Below are 23,608 nucleotides of genomic sequence, written 5' to 3'. Positions count from 1 at the left end.
ACAGACTCTAGAGAGGGATAAAGCATGGAGCAGAGATGCGGGGCTCTCTTTGAACCCAGAGGTAGGAGGGAGCGACTGGTCAGTGATGGATAGAAGAACACTCACACTAACCCAGAAAGGTCGCTCACAGCCACACCTACTCGAGGCAGCATGCAGGGTTGACAAAGTTCCAAGAGAAACTGACCAGAAATGACCATTAAGGGACAAAGACCTTAAACTGAGAAGGATCAGCCAGGATCCGTAGACCCTTTCCTCAAAACCAAGGTGCAACATCTTGGAACTGTTTTACACAAGAATTGGAAAAGCTGGTGTCAGTTTTGTTATTCTAATACCATCTCTTGTTTGCACCATGTTGTGAGATATACACATAGTTTCCTGCTTGGTAACTTGTATGCATTTTTCATGTTCACTCCCCTCTAATGTATGTATTTTCTTCGTAGAGATATACAGTATATGCCATGTGTTTTGAATAACACACACACACACACACACACACACACTGTGAATGCCTAAAATAATGTATACAATTGAAAAATATTTTTCAGTTGTATTCATTTTAGGCATTCACCTATTGTGCATGTGTGTGTTTTATTTCTCCCAAAATTTGTTTAAAAAATTGCAAAAAGGTCTCAAAAAAAAAAAAGATGTGAAATGTATACATCTATTGCAATTTCAACTCCACCAAAATTCTGCTCCATCTCTTGCTGCAGGCTGGCACAAACAGTGAGGCTGGAAGGGTTAACTAAGAATTTGCAGCCCCATGCCTGGATGAAGGCATGATAAAGCAAAAAAAGGTCCTCTTTCTCCACCACCTCCCTTGAGAAAGAGGAAGTGAGCCAGGGACTTCCTGTTGCCAAAGTCCGAGCAATAATGCAATCAAGAGGCCCAGCTATTATTATTATTATTTTTTACGAAAAAGCCATTCTAGCATCACATGCCTTAAGCTATTGTTTTAGAAGCGGTAGCCATGTTCAGTCTGTGTAAGCATATCAAGCAAACCTCCAGAAATCAAAACCTTAAAGACTAACTGTTATATTTTAATGTGAGCTTTCTGTCAACAAGTCCACTTCTTCAGACGTATGGAGTGAAACGCCTATGTATTTGTGCACTTCCTATGTCTGAAGAAATGGGCTTGCCGATGAAAGCTCACATTAAAATGTAAGGTACCTTTTTAAATTTTTTCATTTTTATTATTTTGTATTATTCCCCCCCCCTTTGGGTTTTGTCTGATATGTCTTAGCTAGAAAGACAGAGACTGAAACACACACACACACACACAGAGAGAGAGAGAATGCTCTGTTTTGCAGATTTTCTTGCTCAAGTATAAATGCTAGGAAAGAGCTCATGTCTCGAAAAGCCAGAGAGGGTGCATAGCCGAGAATTGCAATACAGTGGTGCCTCGCTTAGCAATCGCTCCGTTTTACGGTGAAATCGCTTAGCGATGGACTTTTTGCCATCGCCAGAGCGATCGCTTAGCGATGGCCCCTATGGGTAAAAATCACTTTGCGATGATCGCGGGGATGCGATCATGGCAAAGCGCCCATTTTTAACAGCTGATCGGCGGTTCCAAAATGGCCGCTGGAAAAACAAAATGGCGACCGCTGTTTTGCCTCGCTTTAGAGGCACCCAAAATGGCCACCTATGTTTTCCTATGGGCTTTTAAAAATCGCTTAGTGATTAAATGGTTTAGCGACATTTTTTCCTGCATGGATTAACGTCACTAAACGAGGCACCACTGTACTTTGATTTGGATTTCTGCACTGAGCAGGAGGTTGGACTTGATGGCCTTAGGGGCCCCTTCCAACTCCATTATTCTATGAGATATTGCTGCCTGACCACCTATAGAGCCCGTGTGTTGTAATGGACAAAGTTTCAGACTAGGCCTCAGGGGCCCTGCTTGAACACGGAAACTCATGGTGAGGAGTCGCAGTGGCAAAAACTGACTCGCATACCTTTAAAACAGTACTGTGTTAGGGCTGTCTAAGTTAAAAGCAACCTGACTGCACAAAACTAACAATACAGCGGTGCCTCGCAAGACGAATGCCTCACAGGACAAAAAAACTCGCAAGACAAATGGTTTTGGCGATAGGGTTGATGACTCACAAGACGAACGTTCTTATGGCCGTGCTTCACAAGAAGACTGTTTTCCGTTTTTTTCTTCCTGCCTCATGTTTGCTGATTTTTAAATGTTTTTCTATGATGTTTAAAAAATTAAAAGTTTTTTGATTGAAATTTTTAAAATCATCTGCACAATATGTATGGCTTTAAAGAGCACTTAATAAACCCTTTGTAAACCAAATTTGACTTTGTTCTGACTTTTTTTTTTTGCCCACAGGAACGCATTAATTAGATTTCAATGCATTCCTATGGGAAAACGCTTTTCGCAAGACGACATTAACCACGGAACAAATTAAATTCGTCTTGTGAGGCACCACTGTATAGAATGAGAGGGGAAATTTGGCTTTAAAGACCCCAGCAGTCCCTCCCAACATAGCGAACACTAAGAGATTGTAGGAGTTAAACTTCCAAATGAACAAATTTTGTCTCCCCCACCCCACATTTAAAATTAATGTCGGACACCTTGGTAAAACTGAGATTTATGTTCCCGTTGCACTTGTAGGCTTCAAAATCATGTCCCCCTATTGTTTTGGTGAATTTTCCCCACGGCAACTGGGTCTGCCGAGGATTCGTGGTTTTTTGTGGGAACACCAGGATGGCCCTCCAAAACGAAACTAACCTTCTACGGATATGCATTTATGGAGGGAAGTTCGGCAAGTGCAGATAAACTGCGTGAATAAACCTTGATAAGCTTCCAAAGAATCTCACGGTTTCTTGGAACAGAGTTCGGGAACGGCTGGCCAATGTTGTCCCTTCATAGGAAAATTGCATCATTTCCTCCATGCCCCCACGAGTGTTTGTTAAAATAATAATGGGTGGGGTGAAGCTAAGAGTGACATGGAGTCAGGACTTCAAGTGTGGGGCCTGATGAGCACAAAGGAAAAAGTGGGGGGGGGGGAATCAGAAGTCAGCTTAGGACTTTAGCTGTCCCTCACGAGAAGGTACAGGATAAAAAAACTCTCCCTGCAAGACATGGGGAGGTACAACGGTTCAGATGCACAAGGCCGGCCATAAGGCCATCATCCTTGTTCCCGCATCGCCTGGCCATGGCATCTGGCTTGCTCTCTGCTACTCTTGGGCGCCACCAGTGCATCTGGCTGCAGGCGGTACTGCAACTTGCCAACTCGGAAGATTATCAAGTGGCCTTAAGAGGCCAAGCGGGCGTTTGCTGGACGATGACACAGGCCGACTCAGCAACTCAGTCTGCAGATAAAAATGACCGAGGAAGTGTCAAACTAAATGTCAGATCCTCACCTGGATTTATTTTAATTTTATTTGCCAGTCTGTCCATGTGGGAGGAACCCACCTTACGACCGCCTTAGCTCAGTTTTATATTCAAAGATGGATATATAAAAGCGAACGATGGAGACATCAGCTCAGTATTAAAACTGGCAACCTGGGAATGAGGAGGGCTCAAAATCTAAGCAACCTTCAGCGCCGTCTGTTTGCAGAAAAGAGGCCAATTATTGTAGCCAGATGGACAAAGGGAGCTTTGTCTTCTGTTGCAAGCTGGCAAGACCTCTGTCCTGGTAGGAATCGGACGGTGCTCAGCAGAGACAAAATTTGGGTCTCCATCGCAGCCGCAGGAGGGAGCTCAGCAAGACAAACATGTTATTTTGCACTCATTGGGCCGGGGCCAGAAAGCAAGCAAGAGCATTCGGGACATCAGCCTGACAGGAAGATGACTAGAAAATCTAAAAATATACAGGAGAAAAATCCCCCCAAAAAACCCTCTCCTCATGGTTCCCTTTAATACGGCAAAGTCTGAGAACCAAAGTTGGCAGAAGTCATTTCGGAATGAATCTCTAAAAGAGGTAAAGTATTTGTAAAAAGTTTCTACCGATGAAAAACTACACCACATATTTCAAACAGGGAGAGAATTCCAACTCAGCTGATCCAGAAGATTCCAATAGCAAGGGTTATTTGGAAATGTATTCTCCAAATACATCCAATTATAAATACAAATATTTGGAGACTTTGTCGCTGTATTGCTATACTTCACGCTCAAAAGCCTGAGAAAGCACAAAAACAAACTTGTCGTTCATAAACTGTACGGCCAAGGATAGCCGACAACCCATCTTCAAGCCGTAGAGCAAACGTTTTGTCTGAAGACGGTTTCCGCGGTCACGTGGCCAGCGCGACTAGACACGGAACGCCATGACCTTCCCACTGACGTGGTACCTATTGATCTACTCACATTTTTACGTGCTTTCGAACTGCTAAGTTGGCAGGAGCTGGGACAAGTGACGGGAGCTCCCTCCGTCATGTGGATTCGATCTTACAACGGTGGGTCTTCTGACCTTGCAGCACAGAGGCTTCTGCGGTTTAACCCGCAGCGCCACCACGTCCCTCTGAAAATTTTATTAGGGTCACTATAATTTGGTTCCAGCTTCACGGGACAGAAACAGCTGTCAGAAACTCCACATTCACAGCTCCAGGTTAGCGCTGTCACACTTACGTAGATGTAACTAATTACTTGGAATTTGGGTACTGAGAAAATTCACCCATTGTATTTCTCAATAACTAATGACAGTCGGAAGTGGTAAATGACAACTCTGGTAGAAATCTAGTTGGTTGTTGTGGGTTTTTCGGGTTCTTTGGCCGTGTTCTGAAGGTTGTTTTGGAGAGAGAGTGAGAGAAGGAAAAAGGAGACTCCCCTTTTGTCTCCTCACAATGATTCCGATTTTTTATAATCTGCTTTAAATGGGGGCAAGCAGCTGGAAGCCTCTTAGGCTTAAACCCCACTGAGCCATGAGAGTTGATTTCCCTGCAAGCACTGGACTCCGAATTTTCGTGCCATGAAATTTCAAACCAAAGGAGGTGCTTTTGTTCTCACCAAACAATACACACCACCCTGCTCTTAATGCAGAGTTGAAGCACTTAATGCAGAGTTGAAATGTCAGGTCAAGAGTTTGCTTGATTGCTTTTATTACTTGCCCTTAATTTTCTAGTATTTTAACAGTTTAACGTTTTTTTTGGTCATTGTTTCGGCCGAGCGACTTGCTTTTATTGTAAAACTTTATCGATTGTTTTCAATTTTGGTATTTGTACACCACCCTAAATGCTGGAATACGGCCAGTTGGGTGGTATACGAACCCTTCAAATAAATACATTTTGCAAAGCCTCTCAGAAACGGGCCGGCTCAGCAGATGGTGTTTGCTTTGTCGGTCCCTCAAGATCTATACGTGGTGGGGGTAGGGATGACATCTTTAATTAAAGATGTAACAAAAGCAAACCATGATTGCCCTCCAGCCATGTTTTACAGAATCTGCCTCTTTGGGAAAAGAGCACACAGTTTTCAGATTTTACAGAACTCTTCTTTAAGGTAAGATGGGAAGACGAAACACTTGAATCTTCCTTTCTACTGCTAAAGCATGGAAAGTCTTGGCACTTTTATCACACAAAGGTAGCCATTTAAATTTTTTTTAACAGAAGAAGCATCAAAGAATATCCGGTGAACGCTTGGTTGCACGTAGCTATTACTGGGAGCCAAAGCGTCTTCTGTACTGGTTCATCTCAGCTTGGAGAGGGCCTAAACTGGGGTAGAGAAAATGGGCCTTGATCAATGCATGATGCTTCCTACAGTCAACAGTTTTTGCCTTCTTGTTCACAGAAACTTGCAGAATACAGTGGTGCCTCGCTTAACGAGTGCACCGTATAACGACGAATCCGCATAGTGATCCCTTTTTCGGGATCGCTAATGCGGAGGCATACCGATCGTTCCAATGGGCAAAACTCGCATAGCGACGATCTGTAAGCATTTCGCTTACCGATCCTCGCTTTGCGATGCCCGCGGATCAGCTGTTTGGCGGGTCTAAAATGGCTGCCGGACGCCCGAAATGGCCGTGCGCAGCGTTTTCGCGCCCTCCCCTCGCTTACTGAGGGCGCAAAAATGGCTGCTGCTATGGAGGAAACTTCGCTGAACGATGTTTAATGCGTTCCAATGGGTTTTTACATTCCGTTTAGCGATGTTTTCACATAGCGAGGGTTAATCTGGAACGGATTAACCTCGTTATGCGAGGCACCACTGTACTCTCCAAAACTTTTAGCAGTGGCCACTTTCAGATTAGTGGCAGTATTTGGTGGCCGACCAGCCAGCAGCTATGGATTGAAGAAAGAATAGCAGATTTTCTGTCTTTTCGCACCCCACTGGCGACTTTCTCTCTTTCTCAATTGCTGGCTGTCTACAACAGAGCCATGCAAAAAGAAATTCAGCCAAAAAAAAAAATTCACTACCTCATTAGCTCTGTTTCTGCCTAGAGGTGACAGTGGGGAACAGATTCTTTGGCTGGCATTTTGTCCAGTCCCCAAATATAGATTTGTGAAGTTAGTTAGTTGGTTAAGATAAGTATATTGCAACAGCCACAGCCATTACAAAAGAAGTGGAAAGAATATAAAATAAAATTGCTCAACTAAAAGCCATCAAAAATCAACATTCTCACAAAAACAATTCAATCAACTTATAAAACGTGATCATCATCACTACAAAACTGCCTCCTTAAAACCATTGCTCTAAAAGCGAAACAGGCTAACTTTTCAGAAATATGTGGTGGATTACCTCCAGTGAAAAATTTATCAAATACGTATTCACGAAGGCTTTCACGGCCGGGATCTAATGGTTGTTGTGGGTTTTTCGTGCTCTTCAGAACATGGCCAAAGAGCCAGAAAAACCCACAACAACCATTATCAAATATGCATCAGAGCTATTAAATGTGAGACCTAACTCTTTAAACAAACTTGCTACTTTAAGTCTTTATAAATTGGGCAAACAAGTAAATAATGGGTTAGTTCTTCAACTGCATTAGTTCCGCGTGGACAAACTCTCTCCTCCAAGGAAATTCGTTGATAATGTCCATCAACCACTGCAGAACTCACAGACTGGCATCGTTAGCCAGTGAAGGCATCGTCAGCGCCATCAACTCATCTCTGACTTCAAGCTGAGTTGCTCTAAGTTTCAAGACATATCAAATATAGATTTAAAGGGTGAAGTCCATCAAAGATGTCATGGAGTTAAAAAAATTAAAGAATACTGAAGCCCTTATTTTGGCTCAAAGGTGCTGATGGAAACATCTCGATAAGGAATGAAGACTCAAGGGACTTCAGCATCTCCTATGGAACTACTTCACTGGGTACATCAGAGGTTGAAACTAAAGATTCTCTGCCTGCAAAGACGGAGCACGACCTCTGCATTCTTCCTCCATTCCTGAGACAACATGCGTCGTTCAAAACAAGCCACAGAATAGAATCTTGTGGCCTGTGTAGTATTTTGGTTGCCACAAGAGCCCTAAAAATATGCAAGTCAAAAACATGAATATCATCAAGCTTGATCTCGGAGCATAGTAGCCCTACAACACAATCAGAGGTTCAACAGGGGCACTTCTGAAGGGAAACACAAATTTATTTGGTTGTGGTGGGTTTTCCGGGCTCTTTGGCCGTGTTCTGAAGGTTGTTCTTCCTAACGCTTCGCCAGTCTCCGTGGCCGGCCCCTTCAGAGGACAGGAGTCAGGACTCCCACAGACTGCCCCAGAGCACAGACAGAGTACTGGTTCCTGTCCTCTGAAGAACACAGACAGATTTCCTACTTCTGTCCTCTGAAGATGCCGGCCACAGAGACGGGCAAAACGTTAGGAAGAACAACCTCCAGAACACAGCCAAAGAGCCCGAAAAACCCACAACAACCATCAGATCCCGGCCATGAAAGCCTCCAAGAATACAAATGCATTTATTTGTTATGTGTGCATCCCGCCTGCCTGCAAGTGAACTCAAACTCTGAAAGAATGACGGGACCAAGGTCAGAACATGTACCTTCTATCTTCCCGTCCAAAAAATTAACGATTACACTTTCAGTTTAATAGTTCAACGGCTCTCACTTTGAGAGGACCGCTGAAAAGGTATGTGCATTCACCTCAGGGTTGCTTCCGATCATACAGCGGGCCCTCGAGTTACGAGCGGCCCTAGTTACGAACATTTTGGGTTGCGAACCCGATCTCATCGCAAGTAGTAAACCCTACTTGCAAACGCAGATCAGGTTACGAACCCAAAAGGCAGGGAGAAAGGGCGGGAAATTTGAATTTCCCACGCTTTCTCCCTGCCTTTTTTGGATTCGGAAGCAAGCCGGCCGGCCAGGGAGAAATCGCCTCCCTCCTTTCACCCGATGCTGAGTCCTCTTCGCGCTGGGCTGAGCTCAGCCGGCGCAAAGGGGACTCACCGTCGGGTGGAAGGAGGGAGCCGTGATCCGTGCCTTCAGAGGTTTCAAAGAGCTTCCCCCGACATCGGAGGAAGCCCTTTGAAAGCTCCAAAGGCAGCAGAGTGCCCAGCGGCTAGAGCAGGCCGGGCACCTGGCCGCTCGCCCCCGCCGCGCCGAACCAGCGGAGGGCCGGGAGGCTTCGGACTGGTAAGTCCTTGTTTTTTTTTAACTTTTCTGTGTGGGTTTTGGAGGGTGGGTTTGGACTGGGAGGGTTATGTTTCTGTGGTGTGTGTGTGTGTGTGTGTGTGTGTGTGTGTGTGTGTGTGTGTGTGTGTGTGTGTGTGTGTGTGTTTCGCAGTCCCAATGTGGGACTTGCTCTTTTTATTTTTGTTTTTTGTTTTTAATGCTGGAACGGATTAATTCCGTTCCCATACATTTCAATGGGAAATGGCAGGTCGACTTACGAACTTTCCGAGGTACGAACGTCCTCCCCGAACGGATTAAGTTCGTAAGTCGAGGGCCCACTGTACAAGTTTGGCAGGCTCTTGCGCTGTTTCAAAACCTGCAAAATCTTGGACCGGGGATGAAAACAGGACAAAAGAAAATGCACCTGGAACAACGCTTCTTAGCAGCACTTCTGACTTCCAGCAAACAAACAAACAAACAAACTTTTTGAGCCCTCAGTGTTGAGTCCTGGAACGGAAAATTGTGTCATTACAGAGGTGGAGATTTCAGGTTCTATCCTATGACAGGACCTGCAAACACCACCTCCATATTTACGTACGGCAATATAAACATGTTCATCCGTCAACATTATTGTGGTTCAGTGATTTTGCCAGAGAGGTGGCTAATTTGTTCTGCAATGGCTATTGTCCAGCCCTCTATTTTTAAAATACTTCCATTTTCAGGGCTACTTTTTCTATAACCGACCCCCCCCCCCTTTTAACATTTTGAACACACTGTCTATAAAATTTCACAACTTGAGACAACTTTGCTATTAAGCGGATGGAGGCCACAGAGCAGGCGGTGGATGGAGCCAGCCCTTGGCTATTGTCTTCCCTTGGCAGAGGCCTATCCTATATCCGCAAGGACAGCCTCTTATACCTCCCATTTCTCTTTTTTTAATTAAAAAAGCCCATCATGGCTCAGTGGTTTAGATCTCTGGCTGTGGAGCCAGAAGTTGGGGGTTCGATTCCCCACTATGTCTTTTTGACAACGGATGGAAACGTTCGAAGTTGATCTTCACGATGATACCCACTAGAGAATGATGGGGATAATTTTGCAAAAATCTTCACCTCCAATGACCTTCTTTAGGCCCTGGACTCTTTTTGGCCCAACCGGAGGTCTCGTTTCTAAAATTGTGAAAAAAAGCAGCCCTAAAAGGGCTTTTAAGTGAAATCTTTAAGGGTTCTGCCCCTGTAAATTTCCATTCCTGAGGTGGGAACCATGGGAGGGGAGGGCTCCCTGAATCCTAATCCATCGCTCTGTCCACGGCTACACCACACTGGGCACCCGTAGAGGTTATAACTGCTATAAAAGGGAGTGATAAATATATCCGGCACAGACCATTATTTTAAAAATAAACAAAACACTCCAGCCTTCTCCGTCATCCGCTAGCAATTCCGACTTTCTAAATTGGATTATTTTTTTAGCCTACCCTCCTTCTGTTCACCCGCTCTCCTAAAGTGAAATATAACAAAAAAAAGATTAAAACAGTATTTAAAAGCAAATTGAAAACAACGCCAAAAGCAAGTTTTAAAACCAGTTTTAAAAAAAACAAAGCCGTTTTAGAATAACAATCACTTTCACACACACACACACACACACACCGTTGGGAGCTCAGCCTGGCTTTTCTTGGGAGATACCTTCACAATTGAAGGGATGCTATAGCCAAATTTTTCCTTAGCTGCTCCAGGCAATGAAACATGAGGAGGCCTTCCATGGAGGATCTCGAATTCTAAGCAGGCACAGGTAAGAGATGATCATCTTTCAGAGATCTCAGTCCAAGCGTTCAAGTCCTCAGTTCAAAATCAGCACTCCGAACCGAAGCGAGCCAGAAGTCACAAAAATGCAAGTCAAGAAAGGTGATCAACGGTCTGGCTATTGGACTTTATATGAGCTTAACAGTTTCCAAGGGCAGCCCCACTTACACTATATGGTAGTTGTCTAGCTGGGGAAGTATTTCCAAGCACCTCCAGCTTGGACATATTTGCCTGTCCTAGAAGGAAAAGCTGCTGATGCTCAGCAACAACCAGGCAATCCAAACTCTTTGCCACAATGCAGACGTCTAAGAACCAACCCTGAGCTATGAACGTAGTCCTTCCGGGGAAATCTAGACATACCAAGAGAGGCGGACATCTCAGCCCGAAACATCCTCGTCTGCTAACTTGACTGGCATGGATCTCAATTCGTTTACCTCATGGGCTCCGTGGCCTCACACTTTTTGCTTGCTGCCAGGATAAAATATCTTGAGGGGAGCGATTCTGAACAGAAAAACAGCGTCTGTGGAATGCTTAAATATAAACCCTAGACTATATTGATACTCCCTCTATTGCTCCATTTAACTTTCTTTTTAAAAACATACATCAACAATGGTATAAAACTGCTTATCTTGACTCACTGAAATGAGAACTAATTTGATCACAGATACAATGTGCTTCAGGTACCCCCACATTGGTGGTCTCCAGTTGGTCTGGACTACATATCTGGTGCAGGAGGAGGCTCTTGAGAGTCCCCTGGACTGCAAGGAGAACAAGCCTATCCGTTCTGAAGGAAATCAATCCTGAGTGCTCACTGGAAGGACAGATCCTGAAGCCGAGGCTCCAATCCTTTGGCCATCTCACGAGAAGAGAAGACTCCCTGGAAAAGACCCTGATGTTGGGAAAGTGTGAAGGCAAGAGGAGAAGGGGGACGACCGAGGATGAGATGGCTGGACAGGGTCATTGAAGCAACCAACATGAAATTGACAGAACTCCGGGAAGCAGTGGAAGACAGGAGGGCCTGGCGTGCTCTGGTCCATAGGGTCACGAAGAGTCGGACACGACTAAACGACTAAACAACAACACCAAATCTCATCATCTCCAGCCTTTTCGCCAAATTGACTCCAGCCTTTCGAAGATCAGGGGGCTGTATTTCCACATTATTGAAATGCACTATTTGGAGTTCAATGATGTTGTGCACATACACCGTTGTGTTTCCACGGCATGCCGCCAGTAGAAAGCCTTTCTTACACACTATCAGGTTCACAGAAAGACTGGTTGGTTTTGAACACTGGGGTGACCTCAGAAAGAAAGGACCCTCAGTCGAAAATAAATGTAGCATCAAAGCCAGGGGGCGAGGAACGTGGGAGTTCGAGCAACGTTGTGGCCTTCCACCACAAAAACACAGACCACGTTTACGTCCATGTGGCTTCTCTCTTAGGCAAGACTGCGTTTGCATTGTGCTACAAAACACGGAACAGGCTCCAGAAAAACAATAGCTGCTTAATGTTTCCGGCTTCAGCCTGAGCTACCAGTTGGGAGACATGCCAGGCAGATAAGAAAACAGAAGCCAGCGAGACAGGAAGGACGCTCAATTGGTTGGGGGGGCAGCCAAACGGCCCTCGTGGGCCTCTCCCAAACCCCCAAAATCACAAACACAGAGTCTTTCCATGCCCAACGCAAGGGTAAGCCAACTCACCGGGGCAATGGAACTGGTAAACAAACTTATCTACGATGGTTGTTGTGGGTTTTTCAGGCTCTTTGGCCGTGTTCTGAAGGTTGTTCTTCCTGATGTTTTGCCCGTCTCTGTGGCCGGCCTCTTTCAGAGGACAGGAGTCAGGACTCCCACAGACTGCCCCAGAGCACAGACAGAGTCCTGACTCCTGTCCTCTGAAGAGGCCGGCCACAGAGACTGGCGAAACGTCAGGAAGAACCACCTTCAGAACACGGCCAAAGAGCCCGAAAAACCCACAAACACCATCAGATCCCGGCCGTGAAAGCCTTCGAGAAAAACATATTTACCTTGAAAACCCTATGTAGGTTGCGCTCATGGTCTTTGGCTCATCATTGTGTCGGCCTCATTTACCTCACAGGGTTGTTGTGACAAAGTACAATTAGGAGCAAGGGGAGTCAAGTATACCACACTTTGGATTTTTCCCAAGGAAGACAGGTGATAAATATAACCATGACTTTTTTTAATAAACTGAATTCTTCCCCATTCCTCACCATGCCTACTTCCAGATTTTTCAGAGTGTACACTTCCTTGGAGCAGAACCATTTCCTTGTTTACTGATGCCTCTCCATAATGCGGTCTATACAGTTGTGATGTGGTATTTAAGATTCACGGCAACAACAAAAAAACCGACCAACACTCCCATTATTTTCTGATTCGTACACTTTGTGACGAATCAGATAATGGAATAATGGAAGCGATTCTCTCCCATAAAAGGAGAGAGATCCAAACTAGGGGTCCTCTAGCCGAGCCGTTCTCCACGGGGGCCCCTGGCACATTGGAAGGGAGCCATGGACTGGAAATAATTCTTTACATGCCACCTTATAAGGTTTGTTACGCAACTTATACCATCCTGATTCAGCTTATATTTCTTTCGTATTGTGTTTATTGGCTGTGGCAAAAAAAAAAAAAAAACTGAGAAAGATTTCTATAGAGTTTTGGCCTAATCCGTGGACAACTAGCCACGCTGGCTAATGTAGTCCATAAAACACATCTGGATGTCAAGGCTGCACAAAGGGATGAGGATGCAGAAGGACACTACTTCGTCTTGGCTCGTTTTTCCTTTCGAAACTACAAATCTGAGATCCTCTAGCCACTGAGGCCAGCCGGAGATGCTGAGAACTGTACTCTAAAATAGTGGTTCCCAACCTTGGGCCTCCAGATGTTCTTGGACTTCATCTCCCAGAAATCCTGGCCAGCAGAGGTGGTAGCAAAGGCTTCTGGGAGTTGCAGTCCAAGAACATCTGGAGGCCCAAGGTTGGAGACTGCTGCTCTAAAAGAAGGCAACATTTCCGAAGCTACTAAGATCCCGGACGTAAAGAAATCCCTGTTGAATTAAGATCAAAACTTCATCTAGTCCTACACCGAGCTTCGCACGGTGGCCACTTAAGAAGCCCCTCGGCAGCTGAGCACGGAGATAAAAAGCTGCATCATATATCACGTAAACCATTACAATGGGTTTGTAGACTTCTAGTTTTTTCAAAAACCGATCTCAAATTCAGCAAAAAGCTTGGTGGCTTCCCTTGTCTGATAAAGTTCCTTATTATGACTTGAGTAGAGAGAGTGGTCATTTTAGATGAAAGCCTTTATAAGCCACTGAGAGCGAGCGCCTTTCCTTCAGATCTAGTAACTTTTAAGAGTTGTGTGGCTTCCAAATTCCTTCATGGAACAACACTTCCTCTGACTCTTCATGCCTCTCTCCGGAGGGCAGGCCCAACCTCTGGTGCCGGTTTCCAAAAGAGCCTTCACATTTCCCTGCAACTCACAATAGCCTCCTTTTATCTGACTCTGGAAAAACACAGCAGGAGGCCATGGAGGTATTTAACACATCAGGAAAACAACTGGCTCAGTTCAGGCAAACAAAGGAGGACTAGGTAAGTGGCAGAGCCCACCACAAAATTGCAGGCTCCCCATAAAACACGGTGTTTTTCCCTTGAGAGACACCACCTCTTTGAAAAAAAAAAACAACCCACAGGATGAACATCTCCTGGGATGAAACAAGCCGGGCTCTGTGCAAACTAAATTTAAAACTTGCCTCTTAAAAGTTGATCATTCCGAAATAAGAATGACTGCATGGAGTCCTGTCCTTTCTTCCTTCCTACCTTTCTTCAATTTAATATATCACACCCATTAGTGTCGCAGGACTACTTCGGGCAGTTCACATAAAGCACACCATCAAATAATGAATACGATAAAACCGTAGATGATCTAATCATCTCTGGCCATCTGATGAGAAGAGAAGACTCCCTGGAAAAGACCCTGATGTTGGGAAAGTGTGAAGGCAGGAGGAGAAGGGGACGACAGAGGATGAGATGGTTGGACAGTGTCACCGAAGCGACCAACATGAATCTGACCCAACTCCGGGAGGCAGTGGAAGACAGGAGGGCCTGGCATGCTCTGGTCCATGGGGTCACGAAAAGTCGGGCACAACTTAATGACTAAACAACAAAAAGACGGCTTGATTCAACTTTTCATCCTTCCGGGTTGGTAAATTGAATACCCAGCTCATGGTGGGGGTGGAGGCCATGGGTCGCCTACATAATTAAAGCACTATAGGGTGGTAGATAAGCAGTCCACTTTACTTCAAAAAGGTTCTTAAGCACAGAGACAAGAAAAAGAGGTGGGTTTTGGAGTGCTGTTAACAGCTGAGTGTGAGAGAGCAACAGATTTAATCCACAGCATAACTCTACTGGGATATTTCCTGCTGAAATGAATGGACACATTTCCACCTATAAGTCTTCGTTTCAAAGATCCTAGTGATAGTAGGAATGTCCTGGTGGATACGAGATGCTACCTAGATTTTTCTACATTAAGTACCCAAATGCTTCAAGAGGCCCCTTGATAAAGCTTCCTCAAAGTCTACAAGAGCTTACCATAAGACGCACCTTTCCATAAGACGCACCAATTTTTTAGTAGAAGAAAATAGGAAAATATAATCTGTTTTCTTCGCTCCATAAGACGCACAGACTTTCCACCCCCCTGTTTTGTGGGGGGAAAGTGCGTCTCATGGTGCGAAAAATACAGTACACGATATTCTAATTTGGCACCGAGACAATTAAAAGAAGGGCCAGCAACCGTACAGTACTGCTGTTCTCCGGGGATTTATTCTAAATCATTTAAAGATGTTTATATACTGGCAAACTACCAATGCGCTCGAAGCAGTTTCAAAATTATTAAAAACAACAAAAACAGGATGGGCGTTTGAAACCAACCTCAGGACTTCTTTATCCAGAGAATCCCAGAATATTCGCCAAGCATGCGGTTTTATGCCCGGGGGCTGAACAACTTTGGTTGAAAGAGATAACAAGATAGATAGAGGATCGCCTTTCCACTCCACCTGAAAACAATGACATCTGCTAGGAAGGAAGGAAGGAAGGAAGGAAGGAAGGAAGGAAGGAAGGAAGGAAGGAAGGAAGGAAGGAAGGAAGGAAGGAAGGAAGGAAGGAAGGAAGGGTGAGCAAAAGGGTTAAGAAATAGGTATTACCCTAAAAGATCAGCTCCTTCCACAACATCCCAGGAGAACAAAGGACCGCCAGATCAATTCAGCCGTTGCCAGTGTTGGTGCCTGTAATAAATGACACACTCCTGCTCCCTCCTCTCGCCCCACTCTGCGAACAACAACAACAACAACTGATGAGGGATGGATGTAGGGTCTGTTCCCCCCTAAACCACGACGAATCTGCCGATTATCTTCTGGCAGAAAGGACGTGGCAGCTGGTTGGGGAAGGGCCGCTCTGGAGATGGCAGCATTCCAAAGGCCTGGGTCACTCATTCTCAAAATAATTGGGCAGGGAGGGAGAGGCAGGAGAAAACAGGACTTGAATAGGGGTTGTGGTTCCCTCCAGGGAGTTCAAAGGGGCTGTGTGGAGGGGCCTCCTACACATGGTTCACAACCAGTGCTGTCCATCCTCTCAGAGGGGGTATCCCTGCTCCTTCCAGACTGGCACACCCCCCGTCAGCCAACTGGATCATTCTTTGTCCAACGAGAAAGGTGTGTCTAAGTGAGTCAACCAAAGATCCAAAGCAAGAAGATATAAGAAAGGGTCGGTGGTAAATCCCAATCTTCCGCCCCCCGGAATATAGCAAGAACACCCGAAAAGAAGTGGACTGCTGTCCATGAGGGCTCATGCCAAATTACAGTGGTGCTCTGCATAATGATGATAATCCGTCCCATTGAAATCGCTGTTTAGCAAAATCATCGTCATGCGAAAACCGTTTCCCCATTGAAATACATGGAAACCCATTTAATGTGTTCCAATGGGGAAAATACATTGTCGTCCTGCGAAGATCGCCCATAGGGAAGCCATTTTGCGAGCGCCGATCATCTTTTAAAATGGCTGACCTGTGAAGCATGGGTCCCGAAAACACAGGGAAGCCATTTTGCGGAGCCGCCGATCAGCTGTAAAAATCGTCGTCTTGCGAAAAAATAGTCCGCAAAGCACGGACCAAATCATCGTCCAGCGAAAATCCCCCACTGGAACCACTGTTTTACGAATCGCTATAGCGATCGCAAAACCTCATTGTAATGCGGATTCGTCGTTTTACGAGGTTGTCATCTAGCGAGGTACTACTGTATACTTTTTAAGACCACACAAGGCTCTTCGTTGGTTTTGCTGTGGACATGATAATCTTTCTGGAAACACACACTTCAGATTCTCCAGCTAACAAAAGGGATAGAATTTTCTCTATACTGTCATTATATTTAAACTGGGTGGGAGATTGTAACAGAACTCTTTCATCCCTCTTCAATTTTCTCTCTTTTGCTCTCTAGTTGGACGTGAGCGCTGGAAAGAAGAAACGTAGCATGGGGTGGGAGGAGGGGATCCCAAAGATGATGTAACGCATTGTGAGACTGCACAATTTTTGATCTTGCACTAGCCCATAAAATGTGTCCCTGGCCATATGTAAGTAGGGTCGTTTCCCCCACCTGTGAGTAACCACTCCGACACGCTCTCTTCTGCAACTCTTGACTTCTAAACCATGTACGTCCTTGAAGTAACCACTCCTTATACTGACAGGCTCAGTGGCCTTTTTTTTTTTTTTTTGCAATTCAAGTTCTGGAATCATTTGGGTGGGATGATCAAGATATAAATTCATAACCGTTTTTTCCCCTCCTGAAGCCTGTATTCATCCTTGGACATGGTATGATAAAGGCAATTCTGCACAAGCTCGGCATTAATCGAATCTCTGTTGTTGTTGTTGTTGTTGTTGTTGTTGTTGTTGTTGTTGTTGTTGTTGTTGTTGTTGTTGTTGTTGTTGTTGTTGTTGTTGTTGTTGTTGTTGTTGTTGTTGTTGTTGTTGTTGTTGTTGTTTCTTCCAAGCCCTTTGAGTCAGTTTGTACTGAGTTGCATCAAGGCAGTAGACTCCTTTCTGGCGTGAAAAAGTTGTTGCAGAAGACAACATCCAAAATTTCCCCTTCGAACCTGTAAAAGCCGTGCTTTTTCTGTGGATCCGGTGTCACGCATTCAGCGGCGGACCTTCGACCTGTCCGCTTTTCAAGTCCACCTGGACAGAAAGGGCCCCTACGGATGACTCAGAGCTGCAGATATGCCCCACTTCCCCAAACACAACCACTTTTACACTCCCCCAGGGGAATTCCCCTTCCCTGTCTTGTTGCTGGAACATCGGCCTTTATCTGATCAGCTGCCATGTTTTGCACCAGAGCACGGTGGAGGACTGACGGGCAGAGAGCTGGCTGCTTGTGGCTGCTGGCCACCGAGGGTCTTGGCTGGCCCCTCCAAGAAACACACAACAAAAGTCACACAAGCCTGGCAGAAACCTCACGGTTGTCCACTTCCCCTCCTTCTCTGCTCACTGCACCAGCTGGCAGAACCTCCAGCCAGCCTTGAAAAACAATACTGGAACTTAGGAGAGACGATTTCATCATATGTCCTACTGCATCACAAGACACCAGGGAGGAAGTAGACTCACCAAGGAGAAGTCTCTCTCTCTCTCTCTGTGCATGTGTGCGTGTGTGTGCATGCGCACATGTGTGTTGGGGGGAATTATAGCCTTCCCTACTAAGTAATAGAATCTAGACACTCTCCTCTTCCTGGATGACTCCTCAGTGTTCTCAGCAGTACCTTAGCCTTAAAACAAGCAAACTTGTGCCTCTCACATTAAATGGTGACGAAACCACTGAAAACAGAAGTGGGCTCCGGGTGAGGTGGGGAAAAAGAGGAAGAAAATAAGCTTGGCCCTTAGGTTCTCCCTCTCTCTCTTCCTCCCCCCAAAAAAACAGTGAAACAAAAAAAAAGCTGACTGTCAGCAAGTCATCTCTGCCAATTCTCGCTGTCCTAAAATAGCGTCGTTTCGACATAAAAAATACTGTCCCCTTCAATTTCTTTCAACAAAAACGGCGTGGAATTGGAATCTGGAATGGGGACTGCACTGCTATACCCTTTTCTGCTCTCCATAAGGGGAAACTCTGGCTGACGTTCAGCAGAAGTCAACCACGCTACAGTCCCACCAGTTCTTCTGCCCAACTAGAGACGCTTGGAAAGATGGCGCATGCAATTCTACGTGAATCGTGTTGCGTTAGGGGCCGTCAGGTCATATCTGACCTTTGGTGACTCTTAACAGGGTTTTCAAGGAATGTGAGATATTTAAGGACTGGGTTGGGTCAGTTCCATCCCGCCCACCCCGGCCCCACCCACAAGTTGCCATTAACAAGCAAGGATTTGAATCCAGGTCTTCTGAGTCCTACTCCATCATTTTATTCAGTACATCACACTTACCTACTCTCAATAGCAACTACACCCCTTAATACTCAACTCCTCACCTCTTAAGTTCACCTTCCATTCCTGCCAAGGGTTTTGTGCGGTTTTGAGCAAGGATAACTCACTATAAGCCGAGCTTCAGTTTATAGGGTGGTGTACTTTTACAAGACGCTTATGAGGATAGGCGCAACGTGTACAATGCAAAAGTGCTATATAAATGATAGAAAACACCTTCTGCACCTGGGTTTTTAGTCATCATATTTGGGCTCATTTCTATTAGTTTTTAAATCATGCCCTTTGTTAAGTACACACATGGTCTTCAACTAAGATTTAAATATATTAAGATGTGTTTGCTTAACTTCTTGGCCAGTCTAGCATTCGCTTCAAAGGAAAGCCTTTTGAGAAGAAAGTTTCAAGGGCTATTTTAGGCTCGGCTGTTCAGATTTTGGTTTAAAAATAACCAGAGTCGCTGTTCCACTGCACAGAAGAGAAAAATAAAATAATCCACAGGCGTAGCTAGAAAATACAGTTAAGTGGACTCCCTTGCCTCCAGGCCCCTTTTGGGGAAGAGCTGAAAGAGTTAAGGCAGCGAAGAAGCTGTTATGAACAAGCTGCTCCCTTTTCCTGCTGTTTCATTTCACAAGGTTCCCCCCCAGGGCCCTTTTTAAAAAAACACATTTTCCTTTTTAAAAAAACCTAGTGCATAGCTCTATTTTAAGACAGAAAAAAAGGTGGTTTGATTTTTCTTTCTCTCTATCCGCTTTGAGCAGCCTTGGATAAAATTTTGTTTTGACGTGGAGGAATAGAAAAATAGAAAAAAAATAGAAAGGGGATTTTACACCCAAGGAAGAAAATGACCAGCAGCTAAGTAAACAGAAGCTGGCTCCTTCTGCTCTAAGACAAACTGTCCCCTTGTTGGATCTGAAAGTTTCTAACTGGGGAGAGAGATGCCAATTTTACAACCTCAATGGGGCTACCCTACCCCCCATCCCTCGTGCAAGTGATAACACTGAACAGAGAGGACCCATATACAGTACCACGTGGAAGGGCTCCTTTGTGAAACCCCGTCTTCTCTCCAGCCGGCAATAAATCTCTTTCCAGCCGGGCTGGCCTGTGGGTTAAACAGCACTCCTGGTCTTTTCAAAAAGGAAAGCGCTGCTTTACTGCCACACACAAAGAAACAGGTGTTAAACAAAAGGTACGATGGGTCACCCCCTACCCAAGATTTGAAACAGTGTACAATGCAAAAGTTTTGTAAGTCATCATTCCCCTAGCCAGCATCGTCTATAGATGCTGAGACCTGGAGTTCAAAAAAAAAAGTTAATGTTTCCAAGTTCTGAACACCCCACGTTGCAAGAGATAACAATAAGGGAGGCCCAGATGTTTGCTCTTTGTGAAGATGCTTTGCTGCCACCGGGAGAAACAAGGAAATCCCACAGAGACAGAGACAGACAGACAGACAGATAAAAAAAAGAGGGGAAGGGAAGTGGGAAGCAAAAAAAGAGAGTTAAGACTGGGGGGGAATATGCTTATATGCATCTAAATACAGTATGAAAATTTCAAATTCATGGGACACAGCACATCTGCTTCCAACACCCCCTTTACAGTTGCAAGCACTCCAGCTAAAGGAGACCCTTTTATGCTGAATCTACAAAAACCTGATTGTTCAGAGATTGGGGCAAACCTCAAAATAAAGGGCCATCTGGCAAGGCAAGAGATCCAGCCGGAGGTGGGAGGGAGGGTGCGTTTTTGGAAAAAAAAATATGCAAATAAAAATTATAGGTTTCTTTCAATCCCATAAGACGTTGCCAAAATGCATGAGGCGGTCACAAAAGCCGATCATTATATCTGTATCTTGGCTGCGATCCTAGGCAAGGAAATTTATTTGGGAGTCAGTGAAAGCAGCCGGATCTTCTAGGAAGAGCTGGTTCGCGATTGAAACTTGGGGGGGGGGCAGAAATACGTGCATCGTTGGGTCTCTTAGCAAAGTTTTTTTAAAAAGCACAGATGAGATTAAGAGGAAGACCCCAAGCTGCATTTGATTTTTGTGGCCTCTTTGCATTTAACATCAGTTCCAAAACAACATTTATTTTGACCCACCGAAAGAAGCAAACTTCCAAGGGAAATTTTAAAGAGATTTCCCCCCCCCCCCAACTCCCAGAAGAGTTTTAAAAATAAAGGGCAACTTCTTAACCTTGAACAGAAACTACACTCACAGAGCATTCAAAAAAGCTTCCTCATTACTGTACATGCACCTAAAATTAAAACAGGTTACAAAGGACAGGCTGCTGCCAACACGAGGAAGACATGAAATGAAAAACAGCCCCCCACTATTTTAGAAATTGTCTCCAGGGGAAATATAGGGTGAACCTCACAAATAGGTCCTTCTTGCCCCTCACAAAACTCATGCCATAAGACAGTAGCTGTTTCAAGGGCACCCCAGAATGTGGTCAGAAGGCCACCAGTGAATTTCAACCTGTCTTCAGCTCAAGAAATCTACACCAAAATCCACCAGCCCTCCCCAGATACCCCTTCAAGGTTTACAAACCTTCAAGGAAATCTCCTTCGAACGATCCGTTCTTGATCTGGTCAACGATTCTATCCGAGACATAATCCAACAATGACTCCAGCTGGCCAACAATCAATCCGACTGGGTCTCCCGTTCCTAAGGCTGGCAGGGGATGTTTTGGGCATTAAAAACAACTGAAGATCAATTTTTTAAAAAAAATGTACCAAAAAGGATGGATGAAATTCGCACTGGGTGCCAAAAAAAGGACAACAGGGCAGAAAGCTTCTCCACTCTGCACATCTATCCAACTCACAGCACAGGAAGTAAACTGCCCAAGCTGGAAACTGTACTCAGTTGTTCAAATCTGCTTTGCTCCTCCTCTTGAAAGGAGAGATGCAGAGAAAGGGGGTGGGAAGGCTTATTGGCAGTGCAGTTTTACATCATCTTGAAAAGACGGAAAGAGATGAGAACTCGGGAGTCTTGCTCTGAAGAGAAGCATCCTAAAGCAGGAAGCAAAGCTCAGAAATGGCAGATCTTGGCAGGACCCATCTCAAGAAGGACGCTACCATCCCGCCATGCGCGATGCTCCTCATCTCCACAGCCACACATGGACTCTCGGACTGCGCCACTCCGGCTTCCCACAGTCAGCAATACGGAGACCGCACGGAGACCATCAGGAAAAGGGATCTTAGACTGAGAGTGGAGTGACCCTCGCCATGCGCAAGTACTGGTCTCAGACCAGTTCTGCTGTCTGCCATCGAGCTTCGGGTCCGAAATACGACAGCACCATGTCCTGCTGATTGACCCGATAAAACTAATTCGTTCTGCTGCCCGGCTACTCTGTGGGCGTGCAAAATGAGCCAGGTTCAATATGCATTCTAATGTTAAAATATAATTCAATCTGTTATTTGTTGATGCTTTTTTAAATTACTTCCTTTTACTTAAAAAAAAAACACAACAAGAATGATAAGAGAACGTAACGAAACTTGAAAAGGATACATCAAAATGCCTCTAAAAGTAACTATGAAATATTTTTTTTGTTACATCCGTAAAGCAACATTGATGCTAACTCATCATTACTTTATTCCCGGACTGTACCTTCACTGTTATTGTTATGGGTCGTCAAGTCAGAACTGCCCCACAGCAACCCTGATAGGGCATTTATGGAGTGGTTTTAACAGATCCATGCTCCCATGGCTGAGAAAGGATTCGAACCCAGTTCTCTGGAGTCCTACCCTGTTTCCCCGAAAATAAGACCTAACCTGAAAATAAACCCTAGTATGATTTTTCAGGATGCTCGTAATATAAGCCCTACTCCAAAAATAAGCCCCAGTTCAGTGAAACCCCCGCCCTCCACCCTTGTGCAGCAACCAGAAGAAGATGATAGGACTGCATCTGAATCAGTGTAGATGGTTGTCCATTAAAAAAAAAAATCCCCTGAGAAATAAGCCCTAATGCGTTCTTTGGAAAAACCCTCCCAACCCTCTTCTTCCCACCCTTTTCCCTTCCTTCGTCCGCTTTTTAATTATTTTTTAGTATTTTGCAAGTGACATAGCACTTCAGCTGATACAGCGCTAAACTGGATAAGCTTAACATAAGAAGTAGAAAACTTATTCCGAGGAGGGGAGATAACAGGCACTCAGTTGAGGGAAATTATCCTGCTGTACTACGACGCCCTACTAAAGGCATCAAGGTTACCATCGAGAGACACATCTATGGATTAAAACAGGCAATCGCACACAGAATAATGACCTCTGAATAGGTGCAAAATAAACCATCTCCTGTCAGCAGAATAGAAAGACACAAATGTCCGCAGGAAAACACCAGGCTTCCTTGTGCTTAGCTTTATCTTCCGCAGTTGCCAGTAAATATCTGAAGTTTAACCGTGCCAACTCCATTAGAAACCTCGTGGTAAACTGCACTGCAGTCACACCCAAACTTAAATGCGCCCTTGACAAACAGAGATCAGGCTAGGAATATGGTACCGTATCATAGGCAATATTTATTTACTCCCCCCTTTTTTTGTTTTAAAGGGATGTGGAACTCCTTGCCACAGGATGTGGTGATGGCATCTGGCCTAGATGCCTTTAAAAAGGGGATGGGTCAGATTTCTGGAGGAAAAGTCGATCGCAGGTGACAAGCCATGATGATGGGGATGTACAATCTCCAGGCTTCAAAGGGAAGGCCCCTCCACATGCCAGATGCAGGGCAGGGGGATCAGGAGACAAGGATCTCATGTCGAGGTGCTCCCAGAGGCATCTGGCGGGGCCACCGTGAGAGACAGGGACCTGGACGAGATGGGCCCTCAGCCTGATCCAGCACAGGGCTCTTCCTAGGTTCTTATGGAATATCGTGAAGACAGAG

The 23,608-nt window shown here is 45.1% G+C and overlaps 1 protein-coding gene across 5 annotated transcripts in view; it reads right to left on the bottom strand.

Moving 5' to 3' along the window:
* ARHGEF2 (Rho/Rac guanine nucleotide exchange factor 2) overlaps positions 1–23,608 on the bottom strand; it is a 173,648-nt gene that overhangs the window by 63,077 nt on the left and 86,963 nt on the right. Inside the window, exon 1 of one of the 5 annotated variants that reach the window (XM_020802441.3) lies at positions 21,284–21,992. The exons of 3 other annotated variants lie outside the window; for them this stretch is intronic. In XM_020802441.3, the coding sequence (XP_020658100.3) occupies positions 21,284–21,346 (63 nt within the window). In that variant the 5' untranslated portion in view covers positions 21,347–21,992. Of the gene's footprint in view, positions 1–15,500; positions 15,612–21,283; positions 21,993–23,608 lie in introns of those variants that run through there. One more of the 5 variants, XM_078382034.1, reaches the window with a different exon arrangement.

The sequence above is a fragment of the Pogona vitticeps genome, chromosome 15 (genome assembly GCF_051106095.1).
Source record: "Pogona vitticeps strain Pit_001003342236 chromosome 15, PviZW2.1, whole genome shotgun sequence".
In the NCBI taxonomy this organism is placed as follows: domain Eukaryota; kingdom Metazoa; phylum Chordata; class Lepidosauria; order Squamata; family Agamidae; genus Pogona; species Pogona vitticeps.
The sequence above is the reverse complement of the archived record's forward strand: the minus strand, read 5'-3'. Positions and strand labels throughout refer to the sequence as shown.